This window comes from Oncorhynchus keta, chromosome 2 (assembly GCF_023373465.1).
Source record: "Oncorhynchus keta strain PuntledgeMale-10-30-2019 chromosome 2, Oket_V2, whole genome shotgun sequence".
Taxonomy (NCBI): Eukaryota; Metazoa; Chordata; class Actinopteri; order Salmoniformes; family Salmonidae; genus Oncorhynchus; species Oncorhynchus keta.
Window position 1 is genome coordinate 27,390,431 of NC_068422.1, and position 23,865 is coordinate 27,414,295.

General features: G+C 40.9%; 1 protein-coding gene and 1 pseudogene across 4 annotated transcripts; both read right to left on the bottom strand.

The window, feature by feature from the left end:
• Nucleotides 1-764: 764 nt before the first annotated feature.
• On the bottom strand, nt 765-12,866 carry LOC118366127 (peroxiredoxin-like 2A; annotated as a pseudogene). 3 transcript variants are annotated; one of them, XR_004821886.2, is made up of 6 exons: nt 12,739-12,866; nt 7,444-7,623; nt 3,737-3,828; nt 3,393-3,533; nt 1,811-1,975; nt 765-1,564 (listed from the first exon to the last, which is right to left on the bottom strand). The product of XR_004821886.2 is annotated as a peroxiredoxin-like 2A, transcript variant X3 (transcript). The 3 variants fall into 3 exon arrangements; XR_004821885.1 differs by lacking the exon at nt 12,739-12,866 and adding an exon at nt 11,857-12,005 and having other exon boundaries at nt 3,393-3,500; XR_004821884.1 differs by lacking the exon at nt 12,739-12,866 and adding an exon at nt 11,857-12,004.
• Nucleotides 12,867-13,003: 137 nt separating this feature from the next.
• On the bottom strand, nt 13,004-21,279 carry LOC118366130 (peroxiredoxin-like 2A). The gene is made up of 5 exons (XM_035748562.2): nt 21,180-21,279; nt 19,827-19,918; nt 19,518-19,631; nt 19,092-19,259; nt 13,004-14,925 (listed from the first exon to the last, which is right to left on the bottom strand). Exons 2-5 carry the CDS (start codon nt 19,863-19,865, stop codon nt 14,818-14,820), a joined length of 429 nt encoding a protein of 142 aa, XP_035604455.1. The 5' UTR covers nt 19,866-19,918; nt 21,180-21,279; the 3' UTR covers nt 13,004-14,817.
• Between the last annotated feature and the right edge of the window lie 2,586 nt (nt 21,280-23,865).

Here is a 23,865-nt window from a genome sequence, read left to right on the forward strand (position 1 = left end):
ATTAGCATCTACCAGGTTATCCTCATGCAATAACTTTCATGTTAAATATATCTCTGGGTTAGCTTCGGCATGTCATAGAATATGGTCTCAGCAGCACATTGAAGGCACAACATGGAAGACAATCTATGACGTCGCTACACTCCATGGATGTTTCATGTCAGTGTGTGTCCACGTACAGTAACTCTTGTACTGTTGTTCAATACCCATGTAGTTGTCAGTATTGGAATTCACTTATTGATTTTACCCCCTCCATGTTTTATTGCATTGGAAGTGTTATGTCACACCTGAACTATGTAAGATGTATTTACTCAGAGCTATAGAATAAAGTGATTGAAATGAAAATGTATTTTATCTGAATGTTCCACAACATTGTGCCCTGCTTAATGTGTTAACGGCACTGACGTTAGGGTGAGACACACTCCGCATTGCTCAATGTTTACAGACCGCAGTCTTCCAACAAAGGAGTGGTCCTACAAGGTCACCTACAGCACCTCCTATAGTACACAAACACCAACCATTGCCTGAGGTAAACTCTACTTGTTTCGTAGAATGCCTTTGTCCAAAAGCCAGTAAAAACAGGAGGGATTGAAAAAGAAAACGAGAGCTACATAAGTAGATGAACGGTGTGACATGAAAGGGATGTTCTGAATGTAGAACATTCTAAAAATGTATTTTTTTCCCCACCCAGTAACCTGTGTGAAAAGACTGGTGGCAGCAACACCCAATACAATAAGCCAAGTCCTGATGAAAAGACAAGAGGCTGATGGTGTGACGAGGTCTAGGGTTTATTGTGCTTTGCATTCTCATACAGACCTGTTTCAGGCACCCTGGCCATAGTGAGGCAGTGTGTGTTTGGATATCGAACCTGCTCCCCTCGTTGCCGAGTTTACAGTCAGGTCTTCATTAATAACACAGACTACACACAAGTCACGCTTGAGTACCTGAACAGGTAACACATTCATTCACAGGTAAACATGAAATACATAGAATCCAGATGAATATAGCAGTGCTTCCCAACCCTGGTCCTCGTGTACCCCCAACAGTACACATTCTCATTGTAGCCCTGGACAAACACACCTCATTGAGGGCTTGATGATTAGTTGACAAGTTGAATCAGGTGTGCTTGTCCAGGGTTACAATAAAAAAGTATTACTTTTTTGTTGGGCGTTCTCGAGGACCAGGGTTGGGAAACACTGCCATAGAGAACCATTCTTCAAGTTGAGTTCGACTCCATTGGAGACATCAATAAAAGCATGAAACACACGATCGTAGATATACTTCTCTTTCCCAAAGGATGAGTAATGTACAAGTGTTCTCACAGTTTAGTGCATGCTGTAAGGTCCCTGACTGAGAATCTCTTTAACCAGGTAAGACATGAGAACACATTCTCATGCAGGAAATAACCAAGTAGTTGTGTCTGAGGCCTCTTGATCAGTGTTGAACTAATGCTACTTACAAAAACTCAAATCTATTGCACTGGCACAATTCTATTCACAGCCTCTAAAACATCTTCATTCTCCACTTTGTTGCCAAACTCCTTCTCCCTGTGCTCCAAAAGAATACCCTGAGGACAAAAGACAACATTCATTTAAAAAGGGACATTCATAATACCAAACAAGCTCCCAACAATGCTGCTCTCTGAACATTAGTTTTCATTAAATCATGTTTGTATCCATATTGTCCTGATTACTAAGGAGTTGATAAAGTGGTTGTGCCCGGTATGTGTTGGCAGTTTGAGTCTAACAGCTCCAATCAATGATTCTCAGCTGTGGCTGAGCCCAGATGCAAAGCCCTGTGTGTGGCGTGGTACCTGATTCCCCGCTCCGATGACAAACACACCTCCCAGGACAAAGCCCTCCCCCAGCATGTTGCCCTGGTAACCGGCCTTCCAGGCCCGCATGAAGTTCTGCCACACCCCCTGACGGATGAATCCCAGCCCTCCCATCTTCCTCTGTAGTGGGCCATAGAAGTGATGCTGCAACGGACACGAGCAAATCAAATCAGTCCTTGGAGAAAATAAAACTTGACACAAAGTCAGGCACAGACAATGGGCATATTATATCAACACCAGGGCATGTGAGCAAAGTTGAGCTGTTGGAAATTCCGCTCGTTGTCCTTCCCAACTGCCGCTCCGCACTCAAATACATATTTTTTTTAAGCCGCTCCAATCATTAAAATCACAATTTGACCAACACCCATGCATTTTTGTGACTACCTGGACCTAACATTTGGTTTTGAAGTATTGAAACCAAACTATATGGCTCTGAAAGAAAGGTATTTGAATAACCATGAAAAGGTGAATGTTAGAAGCGCACATTTCAAATAGGCTACGTCATATTTAACATCATATAAACACTCTAAATAGGTGAGGAGCCAGACAGACAGCCTAAGATGGAACGAAAATGAATTATTTAAACTATATTATTTCAAGGCTATAACCCATGACACAAAAGTCTGGTGGGGACATAAAGCACTCAGCATATAAAAACAACATATTCTATTGTATTCAATGATTCTAGTCTAAATTGCACATATAGGCTGTGACTTACTTAGAATTAAACAAAAAATATGACTTAGTGCCTTTGAATTCGTTTTTAGAAACACAAATATGTCCAGTCTGTGGCTTCTGTCTCATGCGATGGTGACTGGAGAGCCGGCCGGCAGCAGAGAATATCCTCTCCACACTTGCAGAGCCACCGGGGATGCTAAACACTGTTTTGGCCACCCTTACCAGGCTGGGCAAAGATGCAGACTTGTTTTTAAATTTTTCTATAGGTAGGCCTAAATATTTTTAGGCAAAATAACCCAATCAAAACAGACAGCTGGGATGGGAGAATATGCCAAAATCAAATATAGCCAATTTTATAGATAGAACAAAAATTGAATTAAATGTTTGAGATCTGATGTTTAGTTTATAAATACTTTGCTTCAATGACACACTTTTATCTACCCAACTCGTTCCTTTCTTTTAGCATGTGCACATAGTAAGTACACCATCATGCTTTCAGGATACGTGTCTTCAGATTCTTTATTAAAATATTTAGCAAACCCCATGACAGTAGCTAAAGCAAGGGGCTATAGCAGCACACAAGTAGATTACAAATGCATGCTGGTCCCGGCATGCCCTGAGCTCGTGAAGTGAGTACTACTGGAACGAAATTGGAGCGGGCGAGAAGGCCGGAGCTCCAACCTTTGGGAACCTCGTTTCCTCGCTCCGCTCACATACACTGATCTACAAATTGTTCAGTTCCTCTCCTTCATGGCAGGCCTATGTAGTGATCTATTCAAACATGTTCACAGTTCTTTCAGGCCAGTACAGATGAAGGAAAGGAGGAGAGGAAGCCTTTGTTAAACTATTGAGATGCACCCATAGAGCATCAGGTCAGTCTCACCTTCACGTCTACATAGATGTCCCCAGCAAAGTATGGTCGGAAGTCCTGGATCTCCGTACCGATGTTCTCCTTCACCACGGCAACCAGAGGGACACCAAGATCCTCAAGCTGGGTTTTCAGAGAGGACAGCTCAGAGGCCTCCTACATACACAATTAGCACAATTTTAAATAATAGGATAGGGTCTTGTTTACTTGTAATTTAGGCCTGCAGATTTCTCCCAATGCATACAGTGGAATCTACATAACAACATATGGTGTGGAATATAGACTTGAATTAAGACCATTTCTGAAATAATTAAAATATCTGACGACACTGTAAAGTATCAGTAAAATCACTACTTCACCTCTCTGCACAAAAATCATCCGGGCCGTCGTACAGCCATGACGACTGCTCCGGTGTTCTCCCACAGAGTTTTGGCCTTCATGGTCTTCTCATCTACAGCACATACACAGTACATACATTAGACAGAGCACATACAGTTGAAGTCAGAGGTTTACATACACTTAGGTTAGAGTCATTAAAACTTGTTTTTTCAACCACTCCACAAATTTCTTGTTAACAAACTCTAGTTTTGGAAAGTCGGTTAGGACATCTACTTTGTGCATGACACAAGTCATTTTTCCAACAATTGTTTACAGACAGATTATTTCACAGTATCACATTTCCAGTGGGTCAGAAGTTTACATACACTAAGTTGACTGTGCCTTTAAACAGCTTGGACAATTCCAGAAAATTATGTCCTGGCTTTAGATGCTTCTGGTAAGCTAAATTACATCATTTGAGTCAATTGGAGGTGTACCTGTGGATGTATTTCAAGGCCTACCTTCAAACTCAGTACCTCTTTGCTTGACATCATGGGAAAATCAAAAGAAATCAGCTAAGACCTCAGAAAAGAAATGTAGACCTCCACAAGTCTGGTTCATCCTTAGGAGCAATTTCCAAATGCCTGAAGGTACCACGTTCATCTGTACAAACAATAGTGTGCAAATATAAACACCATGGGACCACGCAGCCAACATACCGCTCAGGACGGAGACGCATTCTGTCTCCTAGAGATGAATGTACTTTGGTACGAAAGGTACAAATCAATCCCAGAACAACAGCAAAGTACCTTGTGAAGATGCTGGAGGAAACAGGTACAAAGGTATCTATATCCACAGTCAAACGAGTCCTATATCGTCATAACCTGAACGGCCGCTCAGCAAGGAAGAAGCCACTGCTCCTAAACCGTCATAAAAAAGCCAGACTACGGTTTGCAACTGCAAATCGGGAAAAAGCTCATACTCTTTGGAGAAATGTCCTCTGGTCTGATGAAACAAAAATAGAACGGTTTGGCCATAATGACCATCGTTATGTTTGGAGAAAAAAGGGGAAAGCTTGCAAGCTGAAGAACACCATCCCAACGGTGAAGCATGGGAGTGGCAGCATCATGTTGTGGGGGTGCTTTGCTGCAGGAAGGACTAGTGCACTCCACAAAATAGATGGCATCATAAGGATGGAAAATTATGTGAATATATTGAAGCAACATCTCAAGACATCAGTCAGGAAGTTAAAGCTTGGTCGCAAATGGGTCTTCCAAATGGACAATGACCCCAAGGATACTTCCAAAGTTGTGGCAAAATGGCTTAAGGACAACAAAGTCAAGGTATTGGAGTGGCCATCACAAAGCCCTGTCCTCAATCCCACAGAACATTTGTGGGCAGAACTGAAAAAGCATGTGTGAGCAAGGAGGCCTACAAAGCTGACTCAGTTACACCAGCTCTGTCAGGAGGAATGGGCCAAAATTCACCCAACTTCTTGTGGGAAGCTTGTGGAAGGCTACCAAAAAAAGTTTGACCCAAGTTAAACGATTTAAAGGCAATGCTACCAAATACTAATTGAGTGTATGTAAACTTCTGACCCACTGGGAATGTGATGAAAGAAATAAAAGCTGAAATAAATCACTCTCTGTACTATTATTCTGACATTTCACATTCTTAAAATAAAGTGGTGATCCTAACTGAGCTAAGACAGGGAATCTTTAATCTAGGATTAAATGTCAGGAATTGATAAAAACAGTTTAATATGTAGTTGGCTAAAGTGTATGTAAACTTCCGATTTCAACTGTACATTAAATACCTCTGGGCCCTAATGTATGGCCCAGAGTTTTCCCTGACTAAATGACCAAGAAGAACTCCAAGCTTGCAGTGTTACATGTACAGTGCCATCAGAAATGCCATTTGTCGTGTTACAAAGTATTGATTCAAATTGATGTCATTTTTTGTCAACAATCTTCACAAAATATTCTGTAATGTCAAAGTGGAAGAAAAATTATAACATTTTTTTTAAACATTTGAAAAATACAACACGAATATATCTGGATTAGATAAGAGTTCAACCCCCTGCGTCAATACATGTTAGTCTTTCTGGGTAAATTCTTCCACCCCTGGATTGTGCAACATTTGCCCATTATTCTTTTCTAAATTCATCAAGTTCTGTCAAGTTGGTTGTTTATCATTGCTAGACAAACATTTTCAGGTCTTGCCATAGATTGTCAACTAGATTTGTCAAAAATGTAACCCGGCCATTCAGGAACATTCACTCTCTTCTTGGTAAGCAACAACAGTGTCGATTTGGCCTTGTGTTTTAGGTTATTGTCCTGCTGAAAAGTGAATTCATCTCCCAGTGTCTGGTGTAAAGCAGACTGAACCAGGTTTTCCTCTAGAATTCTTCCTGTGTTTAGCTCAATTACATTTATTTTTTTGTCCTGAAAAACTCTCCGTACCTGATTACAAGCATATCCATAACATGATGCAGCCACCACTATGCTTGAAAATCTGGAGAGTGGTACACACAGTAATGTGTTGATTTGGATTTGCCCCAAACATAACACTTTTCATTCAGGACATAAAGTGTATTGCTTTGCCACATGTTTTGTAGTTTACTTTAGTGCCTTGCTGAAAAAACAATACATGTTTTTGACTATTTTAATTCCGTAATTATGTTAATATTATGGAATAACTACAAAGTTGAATACTTATTGACTCAAGACATATCAGATTTTAATTTTACAATCATTTGTAAACATAAAAAATAAAAAACATTATTCCACTTTCAAATTATGGGGTATTGTGTGTAGGCTAGTTACACAAAAAATATCTTAAACTCAAGCTATAACACAACACTTTGTTGCTTTTATGAATTTTGTCTTGCTGCTTTTTGTTCTATGTTGCTCTGTCTGTATGCTATGTCTTGCTTGTCCTATGTTGCTATGTTGCTATGTCTATGGTGCTATTGTCTATATTGTAATTGTTTTTAATAACCTGCCCAGGGACTGCGGTTGAAAATTAGCCGGCTGGCTAAAACCGGCACTTTTACTGAAACGTTGATTAATGTGCACTGTCCCTGTAAAAATAAAATAAACTAAACTAAAAAAACAAAATGTGGAAAAAGTTATGAGAATGCTTTCTTAAGGCACCGTATAAAGACTGGGTTAAACACATGGATAAATGTACTTAGTAAGGAGAGCGTAACAGTTTTACATCATGTTCCCTCTTTACATTAAGCCCTTATTACATGCGGAGGGAAAATTGCATAGGATAGGCTGGCTTATAATGGTCTGCATTTAAAGACTGCTTTTCACTGGGGGTTCTCAAAGCGTTTTGTGTTTAGCGGGAGTTTTATAGCCTACCATGTATGGGAGAGGATTTAGCTTGTGGACAGTACAGCAGGTCTTACCCACATTACAATAACCTATATAGGATAATACAAAAATTGAATCTTTCACTTGGGATGCAAGTTTAAATTGTTTGTAAACATATGGACTGAAATATATATATTTTTTTATGAATTCATCAATGTAAATGACTAACTCTGCCGATGTCGAGGAAGGAAGCTGATTTTAGCCTTGCACCGTGACGTCACCTTTCCTGAGACAAAGTCAAAGGACTGACCATCGAGGGTTAAGGTTTGGAAAACTGGTTCAATTGTTTGTCATGTCGTTGGTCTAAATTCATGGCCTGTGCAATGCTTCTATGTGGTGGTAGAATAGGAGAACCTGTGCCCTCGTACCGTCTCCAGTGGAGTGGAGGTCTGCGTCCTCCAGGTATTCCAGCGAGGCCTGAGCAGCCTTGGTCAGACACAGGTCAGTATTAGCCAGGAAGATCCCTGCGATGGCTGCTCCTAAGGCCCCCAGACCCAGAGACCAAATCCCCATCTCAAACAGTTCCACCTCAAAGACAGAGGACAGCACTGCAGACAAAGATAGACAAACATGATTATCGGAGTCGATTTACAAAATATATTGTTCTTGGGAAAGAAGAAACTAAGAGGAACCAGAACTAAAGGAGTGAGGGGGAGGGGCCCACACTCTGGTTGGCCACACTTATGACTTCTCATTTAGTCAGTTCATGGGACTTTACCGTTAGTAACTAGGTTTCCATCCAATAAGCTACAGATTTTCATGCAAATACTCGAAATTCTGCATAAAAACTAAATGTGCATTTTCCCACCAGAAATGTGTTTCCATCAAATTGACTTGTTGCGGATAAAAAGCTGTGCGTGATGACGTAGTGCACATAAAAAAATACTTCTGCTGTTAAATTCCCATTGTACTGAATAAAAAATACAAGTAATTAGGTTTCCTTTGCATTTTCAACTCCAGGCTACTGATAATTTTGTCACAAACAAAATGTGTTGTATAGTGAATGTGCCCACTCTGGTCTTTCCACTCTGGTCTTTCCAACAACTCGCAGATAGGCTACCTAAATGATGAAATTATTAGGGACATAAGAGCGAGATTGCTTTGGTTCCGTTTTGACAAACAAAAACATTGATCATCATGTCACCAGAATAAGACTCTCGATATGTATTGGAAAGCAGCATCAAGCTAGTCTTTACCTTTCACCTTTCACTTTCACCACCTTGTGGAGTTCCTCATAATTTACAGTACCAGTCAAAGGTTTGGACACACCTACTCATTCAAGGGTTTTTCTTTCTTTTTACATTGTAGAATAATAGTGTCGACATCAAAACTACGAAATAACACATATGGAATCATGTCGTAACCAAAAAAGGTGTTAAACAAATCCAAATGGCCACCCTTGCCTTCAAGACTGTTCATTGTTTTGATGTCTTCGCTATTATTCTAAAATGTAGAAAAAAGGGTCACTGATCTAGGCCGTAATATTAACTGGGAGAAAAGTCAAGGGATGTTTACAGTATGTGTCTGGTCCCCTTCACGAAAGGCTGTGTACATCATAGAGCTCACAGTCCCATGGGAGAGGCCTACGAGCGTAAGAAACTGCGTTACACAGAGTTGGCAGCAGACGCAACTCAGCGTGGCTGGAATGCAAAGGTCTGGCCAGTTGAAGTGGGATGCAGAGGATTCGTGGCTTCTTCCATCATCAGGTTGCTGAAAGAACTTGGAATCCATGGACAGGCTCTGCGGCAGACCGTCAGAGCAGTTTCTCAAGCAGCTGAAAGAAGCAGCCAGTGGATCTGGATCAAACGGAAGGACCCTTGCTGGGCTATAACTTCATGACCCCCCACCCCCACCTGAGAACCCAATTCAGATCCCTCCAACTTGAGGAGGGCATATGAGGTATGCGGTCAGCTGTATGGCTGGCTCAGGGAAGAGGACGCCCCTGCCTTGCATAGTCCCGTGGGACATCTTAATTGGGCATGGGACACAAGCTAAGGCTTGATTACCCTTTAGCTGGCCACCTTTGATGAGGGTGTTTAGTGATTAAAGGCCGAAACACCCACTGATTCGAAGGCACACTACTGAGGATGTGTCCCAAAATTGACATCTTACCCCAGTCTAAGAAATAAACCTCCCATGTCACTCTGTCAACATCACGGCAAATCTCATGTGAGTGCATTCCATCTATTGGCACAATGGACAGTTTTTAACATCTCGTCCCGTGTTTTATGATTCACTAGAGAAATATAATGTAATGCTCCTTGCCTGATTTGGGCTTGTTAGTGTCAGGGCTGGATGAGTCTGTGCTGAGGTAAAAGGCAGGCTAAAGACTAAAGAGCCTGGGAACATGTCAACAATACACATTTAAACTACAAAAAAAAAGAGGAAAAACTAGTTTCACTGTGTGTATGTAAATCTCTCACTCTCGTCAGTGTTGTCTGGGTGAGGCAAGCGAAATCAATTACTGTGAAGTTGAAGGTGTGTCCAAACTAGAGGTCGGCCGATTAATTATGGCCGATTTCATAACAATCGGTAATCTGCCTTTTTGGATGCTGATTACATTGCAATCCATGAGGAGACTGCGTGACAGGCTGACTACCTGTTACGCGAGCGCAGCATCAAAAGGGCCTTGTGGCTGCAAGGAGCCACGGTAAGTTGCTAGCTAGCATTAAATGTATCTTATAAAAATAATTAATCTTCAAATAATCACTAGTTAACTACACATGGTTGATGATATTACTAGGTTGTCCTGCGTTGCATATAATCAAAACGGTGCCCGTTAAATTTACCATCGAATCACAGCCTACTTAACCTTCGCCAAACATGTGATGATTTAACAAAAGCACAATCGCGAAAAAAATCACAATTGTTGCACAAATGTACCTAACCATAAACATCAATGCCTTTCTTAAAATCAATACACAGAAGTGTATTTTTTTTAAAACCTGCATATTTAGTTCAAATAAATGCATGATAGCAGGCAATATTAACTAGGGAAATTGTGACACTTCTCTTGCGTTCAGTGCAAGCAAAGTCAGGGTATATGCAGCAGTCTGGGCCACCTGTCTCGTTGTGAACTGTGTGAAGACCATTTCTTCCCAGTAAAGACCATAATTAATTTGCCTGAATATTACATAATTATGACATAACATTGAAGGTTGTGCAATGTAACAGCAATATTTAGACTTAGGGTTGCTACCAGTTTGATAAAATACGTAACGGTTCCGTATTTCACTGAAAGAACAAACGTTTTGTTTTCGAAATGATAGTTTCTTTATTTAACCATATTAATGAACAAACGGTCTTATTTATTTGTGTTTATTATAATTAAGTCTATGATTTGATATAACAGTCTGACTGAGCGGTGGTAGGCAGCAGCAGGCTCGTAAGCATTCATTCAAACAGCACTTTACTGCGTTTGGCAATGGCTCTTAGCAATGATTGAAGCACAGCGCTGTTTATAACTTCAAGCCTACCAACTCCGGAGAATAGCCTGGCAATACTATGCCTATACTATGCCTATAAAAACATCCAATAGGCAAAGGTATATGAAATACAAATGGTATATAGAGAAATAGTCGACGTGTCATAATTCCTAGAATAACTACAACCTAAAACGTCTTAACTGGGAATATTGAAGACTCTGTTAAAAGGAACCACCAGCTTTCATATGTTCTCATGTTCTGAGCAAGGAACTTAAACTTTAGCTTTATTACATGGCACATATTGCACTTTTACTTTCTTCTTCAACACTGTGTTTTTGCATTATTTAAACCAAATTGAACATGTTTCCTTATTTGAGACAATTTATTTTATTTATTTATTATATTAGGTTAAAATAAAATTGTTCATTGTTCATTCAGTATTATTGTAATTGTCATTATTACAAATATATATAAAAAATAATCAAATGTAAAAAAAACAATTGGCCGATTAATCGGTATCAGCTTTTTTTGGTCCTCCAATAATCGGTATCGTGGTGAAAAATCATAATCGGTCGACTTCTATTCCTAACTGAGTATAATTCAGTTGCTCCTAGATGCTGATCTAAGGTCAGTGTTGCAATGATTCCTCTATGATTAATGGAGGATAAACTGATCCTAGAACTGTGCCTAAAGGCCACATCTAACCACAGTGTTATGGCAGCTGAAATTTCATTATGCATTGTCAAATGAAAGACAGTAAACCTGCTCGTCTACTTTCCATTTCCTCAAAATTAAACTGATACATGACTTATGCAGGATAAGTAAACAAACCATGTGAGCTGCTCAGTTTGTTACGTTTTATGTTACGTTTTATCTTAAGTAGACTATCAAACTGTACTATACTAGTCACAGTATGTGGTTATACAGTTATGCGTGTGACTCACACACTTCAACACACACACACACACACACACCCACACACACCCTAATGCCTCAGACCACAGCTAACATGGCTAGTCCTCTTTCCCCTTGTATAAGCAAGATGGGCCATAACATACAATGTTACAAGCAGTAGGCTACACAACAATAAATCATCAGTATAGTCAATTGAGCATAGTTATTAGTATATAAATACAAACAGCATACTGTTAATATATTGTCATGGTTAGCGTAGATGTTATTTATTCAAGATATGGATCATTCTAAAATGGTCCACCAAATGGTTAGGCCTACATGCATTGAAAATATGTGAAACCAGACTAAACCAAACCTTCAAGTACAGTCACTATTTTTAAACTCATTTCATTTTCAAACATTGATTCATATATCAATTACCCACTGAAGGTTTGCACTCACTCGAGAAATGCCCCTCAATTTAAACTCATTCAATCCCAGATAGGTACTCTGTTCTCCACTTCACTGCGACTTGACAGGCTTAACTACTGCAATGTGACGTTCACTTCTCAGAGAGGACAAAGGACTAAACCATAATGATAACAGCAGCCAATAAAGACTGCCTGGCAGCTGTCATGAACTGGACTTGACTGGATTCCTTGTATACCATGTAGATAGAGAGTGAAAAGGAATGTTTACATTGTATAATTCAGTAGTTAAGCTTACAGTGACAATGAGCGGAGAAACGGAATGTTATTGACAATGAAAATGAGGACATATGGCCTATTATTAGTATGACAAAGATTAAATGTCATGTTAGCTAGTTACAGATCTAAATATTGACTGAATTGTGCACCTTCTTGTTTTACAGCTTATTTCAAACGGAGTGGAATTTTATTATTAGGCTTTTCATGCAAACCCTATCAAGATAATTTTGCAGAGCTCAACTCATGCCATGCAATTTGGCATAGCTAGCTAACGTTAGCTAGCCTATTTTTAACGATAAGCAACCTTGAGGATGCACTACAATCATGCTAAGTGGCAAGTAGTATTATAAAGTGAGCTTTACTAGCTAACTAAATTACAGTATGGTATTATTTGATTTATACATTAAATAGGCCAAGTAACGTTAGAAGTTAGTAATAGCAATGACACTGTAGTTTGTTGACTTCACATGTGGCTATCTACTACTAGCTGGCTATCTGAGTTAGCTAAACTAGCAAGATTTTGGTTGCATGGTGACGTTTACAAGTTAGCGTGCAGATTTAAATATTATGGGTCTGAATGCTCGCAACATGTTTAACAATATTTTTACTAATGTATATTAAAAGGTATGATACTCACAACTATTGTGTTGACAAGCGCAGTAGAAACTTATCCGTTCAAATTATCAGAATATGCGGTAGGCGCATCAGTCGAGCCAGATAAATGGATTAGTCATTGCAGGGAAAATCGCACAAGATAACATGGACCCTTGGTATAAATCAACTAATCAACCTTATTTTTTTAACAATAAAAACAGATTGACCTAGGTAAAACCGAATAAAAACACAAAGATATATAATATATAAAGATGTGTGTAGGTAAGTGTAGGTATACAAATATAAAATAAAGACAACCTTTTTATTAGGTGGAACATTTAATGTATTTGTATGTCTTAAAAACATGACATAACCATTTAGTAAACAACTTGCAGTGCCGGTATGCATAAAACCCACAAACTACAGTAAAAGGCTTAATAAATATATATTTTATTATTCTCAAATGAGTTGTAACAGTTCAATCTTTGTCCATTGAGCAGTGTGACTGCGTGTGTAAGCATCAGCCCTGAGCTCTCATCATTCAGAGTTTAGACACAGACCTTCATTAACACCAACACAGTCCCATGACAACATTCGGACAGTATTGAGACCAGTACACAGGACAACACAGCACTGTTGACAGGACATGTCCAGGGATGAGATCAGGATGGGTTCAGCACAATGAAAAAGGGAAAGGTTCTGCTGGTTTTGGGGGTGGCTCTGCTGGGTCAATTTAAATTATGTATAAATCACCTACAGGATTATGGATGCCAGAAAAAAGTACACAAGTAAAAAATCTATGCACAGAGACTGACAGACATACTGTGAAGTAGCACAAATACATTCACTATAGACTATACATTTGACACAAAAGTGCATACTCATAGACAATGAGAGGCTAACACATGTGAGTGGAAAGTAATTCCTGCATAAAATAACCAAAACTACCATGTTAAATGGATAAAGAACCTTTCATGTATGTGATTTTAAACCAGGGGGTGAAAATGTCACTAAATAGGGGGGAAATACAGTGGGGCAAAAAAGTATAACTTTTTAGTAAAAACTTAACTTGTCGTGTTTGGAGGACTGCTGAGTTGCATCCAAAGAACACCATACCTACTGTGAAGCATGGGGGTGGAAACATCATGCTTTGGGGCTGTTTTTCTGCAAAGGGACCAGGACGACTGATCCGTGTAAAGGAAAGAATGAATGGGGCCATGTATCGTGAGATTTTGAGTGAAAACCTCCTTCCATCAGCAAGGGCATAGAAGATGAAACTTGGATGGGTCTTTCAGCATGACAATGATCCCAAACACACCGCCCGGGCAACGAAGGAGTGGCTTCGTAAGAAGCATTTCAAGGTCCTGGAGTGGCCTAGCCAGTCTCCAGATCTCAACCCCATAGAAAATCTTTGGAAGGAGTTGAAAGTCAGTGTTGCCCAGCAACAGCCCCAAAACATCACTGCTCTAGAGAAGATATGCATGGAGGAATGGGCCAAAATACCAGCAACAGTGTGTGAAAACCTTGTGAAGACTTACAGAAAACATTTGACCTCTGTCATTGCCAACAAAGGGTATATAACAAAGTATTGAGATAAACTTTTGTTATTGACCAAATACTTATTTTCCACCATAATTTGCAAATAAATTCATTAAAAATCCTACAATGTGATTTTCTGGATTTTTTTCCCTCATTTTGTCTGTCACGGTTGAAGTGTACATTTGATGAAAATTACAGGCCTCTCTCATATTTTTAAGTGGGAGAACATGCACAATTGGTGGCTGACTAAATACTTTTTTGCCCCACTGTATGTCACTAAATACAAATTAAGTGGAAATAGGAATCGCCCCACGTTAAAAGTTAGGTAGGCTCTATAGTTCAGACAATCCTATCCGGCAAATTAGGGCAGTGTATGTAAATATATTTACATTTGTATCAACATGCCCACAAGGTCAGACTGAGTATTTCAATGGCAAAAGGACAATAAATGACGCAAAATATATGTTGAGTTATGTTCATGTAATGAATACACATACAGTGATGTATTATACATACAGTGATGATTTAAAAATACAACTAAAAAGACTGCATGGGGACTTTAACCTTAAGCTGTTTGTGTAAACTATTTCGCAGTAGCCAAGCCATCTTGAATTTTCCTGGCTGATCTGAGTACAGCCAGCAGGTTGACTTTATCCCCAAACTCCTTCTCACGGTGCTCAAGCAGAATTCCCTGCATTTGGAAGAGAAGGAGAACAGACATGGGTCTCAAAACTGGTATATGTGGAAGTACAGCAAGTGGTCATTGTATAAGCAGGAATAAGTTATGAAAAGCACACCATGCGTAAATGACAGCAGAATAAAAGCACACCTTCTGATACATACTTGCACTAAACCTGAATCCTAATTTGAGATAAATGAAGGACACAAAGTATATTGAAAGCAGGTGCTTCCACACAGGTGTGGTTCCTGAGTTAATTAAGCATTTATCATCCCATCATGCTTAGGGTCATGTATAAAAATTCCTAGTTGCCTGTTATTTTGTCTACCATGGCTAGAAAAATAATCTCAGTGACTTTGAAAGAGGGGTCTCAAAAGAGCATAGAGCAAAGTGTGTGTGTGTGTGTGTGTGTGTGTGTGTGTGTGTGTGTGTGTGTGTGTGTGTGTGTGTGTGTGTGTGTGTGTGTGTGTGTGTGTGTGTGTGTGTGTGTGTGTGTGTATGTGTGTGTGTCAGTCACCAGATCTCAACTCAATTAAACACTTATGGGAGTTTCTGGAGTGGCGCCTGAGACAGCGTTTTCCACCACTAACAAAACCCTAAATTATGGAATTTCTCATGTGAAGAATGGTGTCGCATCCCTCCAATAGAGCTCCATACCACTTGTAGAATCTATGCTAAGGTGCATTGTGTCACGTTCTGACCCTAGTTCTTGTGTTATTTGTTTGTTTTAGTTGGTCAGGACGTGAGTTAGGTGGGCATTCTATGTTTTGTGTTTCTAGGTTGGTTTTCTGTGTTCGGCCTAGTATGGTTCTCAATCAGAGGCAGGTGTCGTTAGTTGTCTCTGATTGAGAATCATACGTAGGTAGCCTGGGTTTCACTGTTGTTTTGTGGGTGATTGTTTCCGTGTCTGTGTTTGTCGCCACACGGTACTGTTTCGGTTTGTTCACGTTTATTGTTTTTGTATTCATAGTGTTCAGTTTATGTTTTTAAATAAACAACCATGGACACATACCACGCCGCATCTTGGTCCGATCCTTGCTACAGGAAAACCTTTACACATTGAATATGTTCTGATGGCTCATGGTGGCCCAAAGCCCTATTAAGACACTTCAAATAAAATGTTATCGGTCACATACACGTACTTAGCAGATGTTATTGCGGGTGTAGCGAAATGCTTGTGCTTGTAGCTCCGACTGAAAGGATTGATGCAGGAGATGAGAAGTAGGGACAGGGAGTGAAGGTTTAATAACTGATGGACATTAACAGAACAGGAACAGCATCTGGACAGGAACACATAACAACAATTAATATGGACACAGGGAACACCACCGAGGAACAGACAGATATACAGGGGCAATCAACCACGTGAAGGAGTCCAGGTGAGTCCAATGAGCGCTGCTGCGTGTAATGATGGTGCCAGGTGCGTGTAAAGACGGGGGAGCGGGGGCAGGCGTGACACTGACAGTGCAATAATATCTAACATGTAATATCTAACAAATTACACAACATATACCCAATACACACAAATCTAAGTAGGAATGAATTTAGACTAAATACATATGGACAAATGATGTCAGAGCGGAACAGCTCGAGAGCCTTGCAGTTGCGGACGGTGCAGTTGTCGTACCAGGCGGTGATACAGCCCAAAAGGATGCTTTCAATTGTGCATCTGTAAAAGCCTAATTTCTTCTTCCTCCTGAGGCCTTCTTTACCACACTGTCTGTGTGGGTGATCCATTTCAGTTTGTCAGTTACAGTATGTGTACGCCAAGGAGCTTGAAGCTTTCCACCTTGTCCACTGCGGTCCCGTCGATGTAGATAGGGGGGTGCGCTCTCTGCCATTTCCTGAAGTCCACGATCATCTTCTTTGTTTTGTTGACGTTGAGTGAGAGGTTGTTTTCCAGGACCCACAGTGCCAGAGCCCTCACCTCCTCTCTGTAGGCTGTCCCTTCATCGTTGGTAATCAAGCCTACTACTGTTGTGTTGTCTGCAAACTTTTGATTGAGTTGGAGGTGTGCTTGGCCACGCAGTCATGGATGAACAGGGAGTACAGGACGGGGCTGAGCACGCACCCTTGTGGGGCCCAGTTTTGAGCGGAGTGGAGGTGATGGTAATCAAGCCCGTCAGGAAGTCCAGGACCCAGTTGCATAGGGCGGGATTCCGACCCAGGGCCTCGTGCTTAATGATGAGCTTGGAGGGTACTATGTTGTTGAATGCTGAGCTATAGTCAATAAACAGCATTCTTAAATAGGTATTCAGTCTCTCAAAGCACTTCATGATGACAGAGGTGAGTGCTACAAGGCAATACCTTTGCCTTCTTGGGTACAGGAACAATGGTGGCCATCTTGAAGCATGTTGGGACAGCAGACTGGGATAGGGAGAGATTGAATATGCCCGTAAACACACACTCTGAGGATGCGGCTATGGCTGTTGTCTGGGCCTGCAGACTTGCGAGGGTTAACACGTTTAAATGTTTTACTCAAGTCAGCCACAGAGAAGGAGAGCCCACAGTCCATGGTAACGAGCCGCGTCAGTGGCACTGTGCTATCCTCAAATTGTGTGAAGAATATGCTTAGCCTGTCCGGAAGCAAGAAGTCGGTCTCGGCGACGTGGCTGGTTTTCCTTTTGATTGTCTGTAGTCCCTGCCACATCCGTCTCATGTCTGAGTCGTTGAATTGCAACTCCACTTTATCTCTATACTGACGTTTAGTTTGCTTGATTGACTTGCGGTGTGAATAACTACCCTGTTTATATTCAGACATATTACCAGTCACCTTGCCATGGTTAAATGCGGTGGTTTGTGCTGTCAATTTCACACAAATGCTTCCATCTATCCACGGTTTCTGGTTAGGGTAGGTTTTAATAGTCACAGTGGGTACTACATATTCTATACACTTCCTTATGAACTCAGTCACCATATCTGTGTATACGTCTAGATTATTTTCACAAGCTACCCGGAACATTTCCCAGTCCACGTGATCAAAACAATACTGATGCATGGATTCCGACTGGTCAGACCAGCGTTGAATAGTTCGAAGAATGGGTCCTTGCTGTTTGAGTTTCTTGTTATAGGACAGGAGAAGCACGATGGAGTCGTGGTCAGATTTGCTGAAAGGAGGGTGGGGGAGGGCCTTGTAAGCATTGCAGAAGTTTAAATAGCAATGGTCGAGAGTCTTAGCAGCGCGAGTAGTACAGTCGATATGTTGATATAACTTCGGCAGCCTAGTCCTCAGATTTGCTTTGTTCAAATCCCAAGATACAATAAATGCAGCCTCGTGATATGCGGTTTCCAGTTTGCATAAAATCTTGAGGTGGGATGTAAACGGCCGTGGTGATGACGGAGGAGAATTCTCTTGGGAGATAATATGGTCGCCATTTAATTGTAAAGTAATCTAGGTCGGGTGAACAAAAGGACTTAGGTTTGTGTATGTTTCTGGAATTACACCATGAGTCATTAATCATGAAACACACCCCTCCATCCTTCTGCTTCCCCGAGATATATTTATTCCTGTCTGCGCAATGTATTGAGAATCCTGCTGGCTGTACAGATTCCGACAGTCTCCCGAGAGAGACACGTTTCCGTGAAATGTTACAGGCCCCGATGTCTCTCTGGAAAGAAATCCTTGCTCTAAGCTCAACTTTGCTATCCAAAGACTGAACATTGGTGAGTAATATCCTCTGAAGCGGTGGGTGGTGTGCGCGCCTCCGAAATCGAACCAGCAGGCCCCCTCAAGTGCCTCTCCTCCCCCGGCGATGTTTTGGGTCAGCCTCTGGAGTAAGTTCAATCGCTCTGGGGAGAGTGAACAAAGGATCTGCTCCAGGGAAGTGCTATTCCTGCTCGTAATGCTGGTAGTTCTGGTGAGTTACCGCCACTCTAATATCCAATGGCTCTACCCAGCTGTATGTAATGACACAAAACATTTCCTGAGCTAATCATGTAAAAAATAGTACATCAAAAAACAAAATACTGCAAAGTTTCCTAAGAGCAAATTGCGATGCTGCCATCTCCGTCAGCGCAAAACGTTTGCGTTTCCTTTATTTTAGAAGTTACCTGTATATGCTCACGTGACTATACAGACTACTTCCTAACATCCAATGCATATGAAATAGGTCACATATTTGCAGATCTTTTTGTTCGTTATTGCTTAATAGAGTGCCCAGTTCACAGTATAGCCCTACCTGATCTTTGGGCCCAATGACGAAAACTCCCCCCAGTACAAGACCTTCTCCTTTGATTATATTTCCTGTGCAGCCCTTCCTATAGGCCCTCCACAGGCTTCTCCACACCCCGATACGCAGCAACGCAGATAGGGACATATAACGCTCCACCGGACCGTATAACGCTCTCTGAGGAAAAACAGGTTTGGTTATTAGATGGAGGGATACAGTGACATTGGTAGGATACTGTACTTTGCTGACATCTACAGTTGAATGTATATTTGAAAAGATGTTGTGAAATAAATGTTATATCATATATTGCACAAGGTGTGCACTGTGACTGAACAAACGCTGGAAACATGTATTTTACAAGGAACTGTGTACTTTATCGTCTCATATGAATGTTAACTACTGTTAACTTTGTAAATTCATGAGTTATTCACTGACCTTCTGGTCTACATAGACTTCTCCAGTAAAAAATGTCTTGAAGGCGTCCAGCGCTTGGCCAATGTTCTCTTTGACCACGGCTAACAGAGGGATCCCCAACTCCTCTAGCTGGGGCTTCAGAGAGGACAGAGAGAGAGAGAGAGAGAGAGAGAGAGAGAGAGACAGAGAGAGACAGAGAGAGACAGAGAGAGAGAGAGAGAGAGAGAGAGATGGACAAACATCAGCACTCGAGTCTGGCTGCTGTCAGGAGTGTGAAAGTATAAAATAGGCAAGCTAGTCTGGAGGAGATGCCACAACCACAGCGCTCACCTCTCTGCACAACAAGCATCCAGGGCATCGTACCACCATGATCACTGCCCCAGTCTTCTCCCACAGAGTTTTGGCCTTATATATCTCATGAACTGAAAGAGACAGAGAAGGGTTAAATATAGCCTACTTCTCCAAATCTATGAAGAGACCCCATACAAGGTCAAACCCTAACAGGAGATCTGTAATCTGAAACAAACATATCTGGCTTACTAACTATTTTACCTATTAATTTGGACATAAAACGTTCAGTGTTCTGGACTCTATTCTTACTTCCTCCGGTGGCCCTTTTTCAGTGTCCTCCAGAACCTTCAGGCTGGCCCACAAAGGCTTGGTGAGGAACAGGTCTGTGATGGACTTCAGTAGATAAGCTATGAACAGGCCTACTGCCTTCAGAGACTGGTTAGCAGTCACCATGGCCCACTCAGAAACTTCATACCACTCTGGGGGTAAAAAAATATGGCTCAAGACAGGATGTGAATGGGATAGGAATATGTGGAGTAAAATAGAATAAAGTAGCCTATTCATCCCTGAAATATATTGTCCAATCATGCACAATAAATACCGTGTGTGTGTGTGTGTGCAAGTTTGCATGCATGCGTGTGTGTATCTGCTACAAACATCCCATGGACTTTGCTTTGTTGTGGTGTTTTGTTATGTAATTGCTGGACCCGATCATTAACATTCTTGGCCCTGATTAGTTAGTTGTTTCTGAGCAGTGAGCAATGCCAGCTACAGCCCAGACCTTCAGAGCTGATAATCAAAGCTTTTACTGCAGTAGCGCTCTGAAAGCATGGCTATATTATTATATCGCTGACTTTGAACAACATTAATTGTAACGCTAAATCGTGTTACTATGAAGCACAGTCATTCAGTGTGACACTGAAAAGAGATTATCAAAGACGGGAATAGAAAAGTGTGATATCTTGTTTAATAAAAAACGGAATATGCTACTAAACAAAAAAATTCCTTAAATCACACTTCTTGAGCAATCTATCTACAGATCAGTCATTGTCTTAAGTCAGATCGCATCACTCCTACGCAGTGCAGATGGAATTGACGCCCTATCTGACATAAGACAATGCAGGTCAGTAGATGCTGAGATTCGTCAAGTTCAACAATCAACCTACTGTAAAAAAAAAAATGTAAGGATTCATTATTCAATATGTATGTGACTTGTAGCCTAGATAAAGGAAATTCAACAAACATTTATCCAGCAAAAGCTAGCCTTCCTCCTTCATCAATGAAAACACAATAAATATTTATATTCCATTGATCAAATATCCATTAAATACATTATTAATCAAATTTAGTTGAAGCTGAAGCATAGAGTAAGTTGTGGAAAAAAATACTCACTAATATCTGTCTCCCTGCTACTAACGAGAGGAGGATTCAATCCCCTGGTCTGGTGTGTTTTCAACCCCTCGGCACTAAGCTCTTTAACTAGTCCCAGTCCAATCACATCACTGTACCAGCCCTGTTCAGTATGACCTAACACACACACTGTGGTGCAACACAACGACAGGGTCATATTCATAAGGGAATGCAAAGGAAAACATTTTAAAATGTTGAGCAACGTAAAACAAAAATTAGTTTTTGACTGTTCCTAGTGTTTCCAGATGGTACCTCCACGTTTCGGCACGTTAATATACGCTGTGTGCCTAGTGAATAGGACCCAGAGTCTAAAGTAATGGACATTTACGGGAACATTTCCATGAATGAATGGAGCTTTCTGCTTCACCGCCAACATTAGCCTAAACGCCCATCAGGATGCTATCATTTTGTTCACTCATCTCATTCCTCACTAACCTGGTCCCAAATCTCTTTGCGCTGTTTTGCCAATTCCTATGGTTATTGTCACGTCAAATGACAAGACAGCACAAACAGCTCTAGGACCAGGCTAATTCTTCACTGCTTTTATTTAGGGATCTGAAATTACACTGTTAACTATAATCTATTCTATGGAATTAGGTCAGACCCCCTCTGACCGCCGGAACAGGAGGGGCTTAAGGAGGGTCTTAACCTCTGCAACTGGCTCTACAGCACGTCTAAAACTCATTCCACAGAGTGCCAAGTGTCTGGAGGTTTTCACTCCTTCCTTGTACTTGATTACTAATTAGTGACCTTCATTTATCTACGACTGAATTGAAAGGACAAACCAAAAACCTGCAAGCACTAGGCCCTCCATGGAATGAGTTTAGCAGCCCTGCTCTACAGGCTTTTTAAAAAGGTCTGAGGTCAGGGGTCAAGTCACAGGAGTTCCCCGGGGGTTCTGGGCATTCCCATAAAGATTTGGGTCACCCTTATATGTGCTGTATGTTGTGTATGACATAGGCACCCCCCTAAAAAAACTAGGTCATAACTGTTTTATTTGTATTTTATTTAACTAGGCAAGTCAGTTAAGAACAAATTCTTATTTACATTAATGGCCTACCAAAAGGCAAAAGGCCTCCTGCGGGGAAAGGGGCTGGGAATTTAAAAAAAGATACAGGACAAAACACATCACGACAAGAGACACCACAACACCACACAAAGCGAGACCTAAGACAACAACAAAGCATGGCAGCACACATGACAAAACAGCATGGTAGCAAAACAACATGACAACAACATGGTAGCAACACAACATGGTAGCATACCAACATGGTAGCAGCACAAAACATGGTACAAACACTATTGGGCACAGACAACAGCACAAAGGGCAAGAAGGTAGATACAACAATACATCACACAAAGCAGCCACACTTGTCAGTAAGAGTGTCAATGATTGAGTCTTTGAATGAAGAGATGGAGATAAAACTGTCCAGTTCGAGTGTTTGTTGCAGCTCGTTCCAGTTGCTAGCTGCAGCGAACTGGAAAGAGGAGCGACCCAGGGATGTGTGTGATTTGAGGACCTTTAACAGAATGTGACTGTCAGAACGTGTGTTGTATGTGGAGGATGAGGGCTGCAGTAGTATTCTCAGATAGGGGGGAGTGAGGCCTAAGACGGTTTTATAAACAGGCATCAACCAGTGGGTCTTGCGGCGTGCATACAGCGATGACAAGTTCACAGAAGAGAATAGAGTGCAGTGATGTGTCCTATAAGGAGCATTGGTGGCAAATCTGAAAGTCTGTTCATCTCTAGGAGACCGAACGCGTCTCCTTCCTGAGCGGTATGACGGCTGCGTGGTCCCATGGTGTTTATACTTGAGTACTATTGTTTGTACAGATGAACGTGGTACTTTCAGGTGTTTGGAAATTGCTCCCAAGGATGAACCAGACTTGTGGAGTTTTTTTTCTGAGGTCTTGGCTGATTTCTTTTGATTTTCCCATGATGTCAAGCAAAGAGGCACTGCATTTGAAGGTAGGCCTTGAAATACATCCACAGGTACACCTCTAATTGACCCAAATGATATCAATTAGCTTGTTAAAATATTCTGAAGCCATGACGTCATTTTCTGGATTTTTCCAAGCTGTTTAAAGGCATAGTCAACTTAGTGTATGTAAACTTCTGACACACTGGAATTGTGATATAGGGAATTATAAGTCAAATAATTTGTCTGTAAACAATTATTGGAAAAATGACTTGTGTCAAGCACAAAGTAGATGTCCGAACTGACTTGCCAAAACTATAATTTGTTCAAATTAACAAGAAATTTGTGGAGTGATTGAAAAACAAGTTTTTATGACTCCAACCTAAGGTTATATAAACTATAAACTTATAAACTGATTTGTTGTCATCTTTTGGTTGAAAAGGTAAAAGGTCAGTGGTGAAACGTCACAACTTAGCAACTAGGACAACAGCATTTTCTCGAGTTTTCCACTTTTAATTTCGAGTTGAGGGGTAATTCAAGTGAAATAGGAACTTCCGATAATTCCGATAGCACGTGACGCTTAGCTTTAAAACATTGGCTAGTCAGAGCATTACTAGCCTACTTTTCCAGCTGGTTTATAGCCTTTGTATGCTAAGTAAGTGGTGTGTAAAGCATAGCACAGTGCTAAAAACAAATTCCCTGGATATACTGTATGGGATCATCAGATCATGATATTTAGCTTTTTCATA

What these genes read in the sequence shown, in the direction of transcription:
- LOC118366130 (XM_035748562.2), bottom strand. Translation starts at nt 19,865, where the DNA reads ATGGTGGTACGATGCCCTGGATGCTTGTTGTGCAGAGAG. An exon ending in GATGCTTGTTGTGCAGAGAG is followed by an intron (nt 19,632 to 19,826) that starts GTGAGCGCTGTG and finishes TCCTCTCTGAAG; the next exon opens with CCCCAGCTAGAGGAGTTGGG. An exon ending in AAGTCTATGTAGACCAGAAG is followed by an intron (nt 19,260 to 19,517) that starts GTCAGTGAATAA and finishes GTTTTTCCTCAG; the next exon opens with AGAGCGTTATACGGTCCGGT.